Raw genomic sequence first — 4,657 nt, 5'->3', positions numbered from 1 at the left:
ATGTGGCTGGATCCAGTCTTAGCCCCTGACTGTTAATGAGAGTTTGAACCCTTGGTTCTGCCACAAGAGTTGTGTTATTTCAACTCGAGCTGGGACCCTCTGAGAGGGACCCCAGTTAAAGAAATCCGTCAACAATTACACCCTTACTATCCAAGTTCACCTCCCCTCCTGCAGTGGTTTGGTCCAATAGTAGTAGTTGGGTCTGGGGTCTTCGTGTTCCTCACTGGGTCATTTCTCTCTCTCCAGATGGGCATTTTTTTTCTATATCTCAAGGGTGCAGTTTCTGTTGATCTTACCTTTCTCAATTAGAATTGCTTTCCAGGCCTTTCTTCAGCCTAAGCTCTTCAGTACTTAGGTAAAAGTCTGCACTCTGGGCCTAAGGCTTTAGTAAATCTGGCTCCTCCTGCTAAACAATGTCACTCATAAGACAAAACAGACTTCAATTCATCGTAATTTTCAGGACTCCCCCAGTTCTCATATTCTACTATTTTAATCTTCAACAGAGGGTTGGGACACACTCTAGAAAAATGGCACTTGCAGGGGCTGCTCAAGACTACCCAGATGTGTTGCTGGCTGCCGCCCACGGTGCCTGGCTTCCTCGGCTTTCTTTGCTGAGCCTCAGCTTGGCACCCGTTCCATTGCGCAGGCGTGGTATGTGTGAGTAACCACACAGTGGCTCCCAGTGTGCGGGAGGGTCACATGCCACTGTACTGCCGGTCTTTGAGAACCAAAGGGACTGGATCCATCACTAGATGAGAGAGTCTTTGTTTTAACCAAGATAAATATAAACCAGTTCTTTCCTCCTGTTTGGAGATTGGTTGCTAATTTGGTTTCAGTTAGCAAATCTTCACTCTAAAGAAGTCAGGTACTTTGGGTACTGAGCCACAAGGTGAATGTTTCCACCTTGGCTTTGCAGGGCGAGTGCTTAGGCTGACTCCAGTGTACGGAGCTGATACTGTCATTTACAGTATTGAAACAAACTATTTCTCCAGAACAAAACTTCTGACGAGTTTGCTGCTGATTTCTGGATGCTATGATACTCAATTTCAACAAAATATTCCTGCAAATATTGAGACATACGTTGAATTTGTACCTCTAAAATAGTGTAGCAGTTTTTATGTAGGGTTTAACGTCTTATGTACACAATAACGCTTTCAGACCTATAAGACCTGTAAGTTTTGGTGTTTGGGTTTTTTATACTTATTTTCACAGAAATACCTGTAAGGCCAAATATGACGGTAAAGGCTGTGATAATGGATCCAGAAATTGTATTTGTTGCTAATTTGACCAATGCCAATGCCCCCGCCTTGAAAGTTTCCTTCCAGTGTGACTTTTCGCTGGTATCTGGAAAGGCTGCACAAAGGATGACTGCTCAAGTGAAGGGCTTCAAAGTCTTGGCCTGTGCCTTTCTCAAAGAAAAACAAGACAAGAATGTTACTACGGTAAGAAACCTTGGTTTTCATAATTAAAAAGGTAGTGAGAGCTGCTGGCAGGCATGTCCTTTAGCTGACATATCCTTATCACGCAGAAAATTTAGTTTTTGTATCGTTGGTTATTGTGGAGGTAGGAGGGGAGCGTGCGTGTGTGGTGTGCCATGTGAGTCTGTTACTGGCAGATGCAAGACTTCACGTGGAACTCTAAAACCTGTGTAGTGCATTTGGAAATTAAAAATTTCTTAGTGAAGAAATGGATTGAGGGAATTTTGAAGAATGAGATGCCTCTACGCGGCTTTGTTGCCGGCCTCTCAGTGACTTGTTGCAGCTTCGTGTGCTTATTCCTGAAAAGGAGCACTGAGCCACAGAGGTGTGGTTCACCACGCATGCTGTATCTTTCCTCATACATTTAGTTTTCTTAAGGATTCATGCTTTGCTTTTCTTATTTTTGCTATACCATCCGTCTCTGTGTTGAATTTTGCATTTGTTGTTTTTTTAGGCATCATGTCAAAAGCTTTTTATTTCACTGACTTCTAACCCTCCAATACAAAATAGCCCTTGTGCAAATTTACATGCTGGAACACTGACTTCTAACCCTCCAATACAAAATAGCTCTTGTGCAAATTTGCATGCTGGAGTGTAGCACAGTAACACTACAGAACGAATGCTGTTAGTCTGAAACGCATTGTTATTTTGTGGTATCAGCATCCCTCCAGCCTGCGGGGTTAAAATAATACAGGACTATTTGAGAAGGTTAGATGTCAGGAATTGCCTTAATAATCGAGCTGTGGGGTTTTTTCAGGTGTTGCGACCCTGTTCCTTGGTCATGGAAAATATGATGCATGTCTCAGGGTTACAAACTGTGGTAGTAACAATAGAAGAACTTACTATAAAGGTAAGATTATTAAAACTGTATCTGGAAGAACAGATGTGTTTATGTATTTCTGTTGAAAATTTCCATTTTCCTCATTTAGTTTAATTCCAGCATAAAGCTTTTGATAGCTGTACTGTACTGCTGGTTGGAATGGTGGTGTACATAGCTCTGCAAACATGCCCTTTTGAACACCCCGGAGATCTTAAAAGTGAATTCCCGTTTCACAGTGTAGTAGGGGAGAATTTGGTATGGACTGGGGTTATGGGAGTACCACATATTAGTAAAAGTGAAATTCCGGTCTGAGAATTTAGCTCTTGAGCCTGTGGGATTGTGAGGGAGGAACTGGGAAGTTTTGTAGAAAGGAAAATAAGAGGAGATACATGAATGGATTCTGGTTCTTGATCTTGGAATTTTAGTTGCACCTCATATGAGGGCCTTTAATCTTGTGCACCTGTATGAAGAGCTCAAGAGTTACTTGCCATTTTCGTGGGTTAATCAGTTTTAAAATGTTTTGAGCTATAAAGGATTTTCTTTTTTTTGTTCAAGATCTCACCGATAATTCTGAATACTGTGATGACCATTATGGCTGCCATAAAACCCAAAACGACGGAGGAGGATTCTAGAGGAGCGGTGGAAGTTCCTGAGAATTTGTGGCAAGTGAAGCCTATAGATGAGTGCAACACTTGGTTTCTGGGTGCCCATGTAGCCACAGAAGCAACAGAAACTTTTAAGGACCGTGAAACTGTTCTGAAACAAGAGAAGTTTGACATTGAAGTGAAATCGGTTCAGATCACCTTGGAATGTGGTCTGGGACACCGTACTGTCCCTTTGTTGTTAGTTGAATCTGTGTTTTCAGGTGTGCTTAAAAACTGGTCCTCACTGATGGAGGTCGCTGCTGATATGTCATTGGAGGTACGTAGACTCAGATTGTTAGCAGTTTAAAACACTTCTGCACTTTTCATAATGCTCAAGTGACTTTTTAGTATGATTTCTATGTCCTAAATAAGTAATAGGTTTCAATTGCTTAAATTTCTTGTAGGAGTTCTTTAGTAGTCAGGAAATATGACTAAGCATAATGTTTTTACAGAAACTTTGCAATCAGTAGTAAATTTTCATGGCAGTTGCTACTGTGAAATAGTCTAATCTCCTCTGTTTCTCAGTTATTTTTGCATATTCACTCTTTGCTGTATGAATGATGAGGCTGGCTTAGCCGTATGTACATATTTAACTCTTATTGCCTACCTGTTTTAGTTTTCTGGTTGCTCTAAAAGCAAGCCAGGTAGTCCGTTCTTCAAAAATGGTGTCATGAAAAATGCTTGATATGTTAACACTTCTGTGTTTGTTTCTTCAGTCCTTCATTTTTAGGTGCCTTATTTGATTTTGATTCTTTCTTTAGGTTCATTATCACAATGAAACCTATGCAGTGTGGGAACCGCTTATTGAGCGAATTGAAGGAGGAAAGAAGCAGTGGAGTTTAAAGCTAGAAGTATGTAAACGTACTTGAAACTATGTGAAGTAGTTTAAATAGACAGGTATTTCTTAAAAGTTTTGTGTGACAGAACACTGACCTTTCAAGTGCTGTTGCTTTGAGGGAGCTATGCAATTTTATGTGGAAAAAAAGGTCAGTCTTTAGACGTTTTGAAGCTTTTCTGAATAATGTTAATTGTTCAGTACAGGGGCAAAATGTAGTGTGTAACCACACGTGCAAAGAGGAAGGGAGATAACTTGCTTGCCTTCAGTGTTGGTATAAAATTTCCACCTTTGTGCAAGGTGTCTGAGATTTACAAGGCCAAGCAGATTTTCCTTTCCTTGGAAATTGTCTAGTGTAGGCCATGTTTTTCCTGTTTTAACAGGAAGTAATCGATGTGTTTGTAATTGCCTGATGATATTTTTGTTTTAGATGAAGACTAACCCTGTCCAAGAGAGAAGTTTGATGCCTGGGGATGATTTCATTGTTCTTCCTGAGCCACAACATGCAGTTAACATCTCTTCGAAGGATACGATGAATATAACAATATCCAAAGCTTGTCTTGCTGTTTTCAGTAATTTAGCCAAGGTAGTCCTAGCAGACAGAAGGTGCCGAATTACATGGTTCTGTAGGAAGTTGGGATTTTTTTATTTTTTATTTTTTCTTAAAAGAACTTCTGTGCTGCCAGTGGCAAGCCAATGAGTGTTCTGCAGCCCTGACAAATGTTTTCTAGCAGGGCTGAGGAGTTTTACTGAGATTAGCTCTTCAGGGTTAACAAAAAGGTGATGATAATTTTTGAAGGAAGCGATTTCTGTTAGAAGAACGTATGTTCTTATGCAGGGCTTAAGGAACAGTCCTACAAGCAGGCTGTAGGAAAATAAA

The 4,657-nt window shown here is 40.6% G+C and overlaps 1 protein-coding gene across 1 annotated transcript; it reads left to right on the top strand.

Annotated features, from left to right (window-relative positions):
* Nucleotides 1-1,232: 1,232 nt before the first annotated feature.
* LOC104273810 (vacuolar protein sorting-associated protein 13C-like) lies at nt 1,233-4,383 on the top strand (the record flags this gene model as incomplete). The annotated part of the gene is made up of 5 exons (XM_009869250.1): nt 1,233-1,442; nt 2,236-2,328; nt 2,854-3,219; nt 3,704-3,793; nt 4,208-4,383. Coding segments are annotated over exons 1-5 (935 nt in total), but the record flags the coding sequence as incomplete, so codon positions are not given.
* Between the last annotated feature and the right edge of the window lie 274 nt (nt 4,384-4,657).

The sequence above is a fragment of the Apaloderma vittatum genome, unplaced genomic scaffold (assembly GCF_000703405.1).
Source record: "Apaloderma vittatum isolate BGI_N311 unplaced genomic scaffold, ASM70340v1 scaffold18785, whole genome shotgun sequence".
In the NCBI taxonomy this organism is placed as follows: Eukaryota; Metazoa; Chordata; class Aves; order Trogoniformes; family Trogonidae; genus Apaloderma; species Apaloderma vittatum.
Note: the sequence above shows the minus strand (reverse complement) of the source record. Positions and strands in the feature narration are given on the sequence as shown.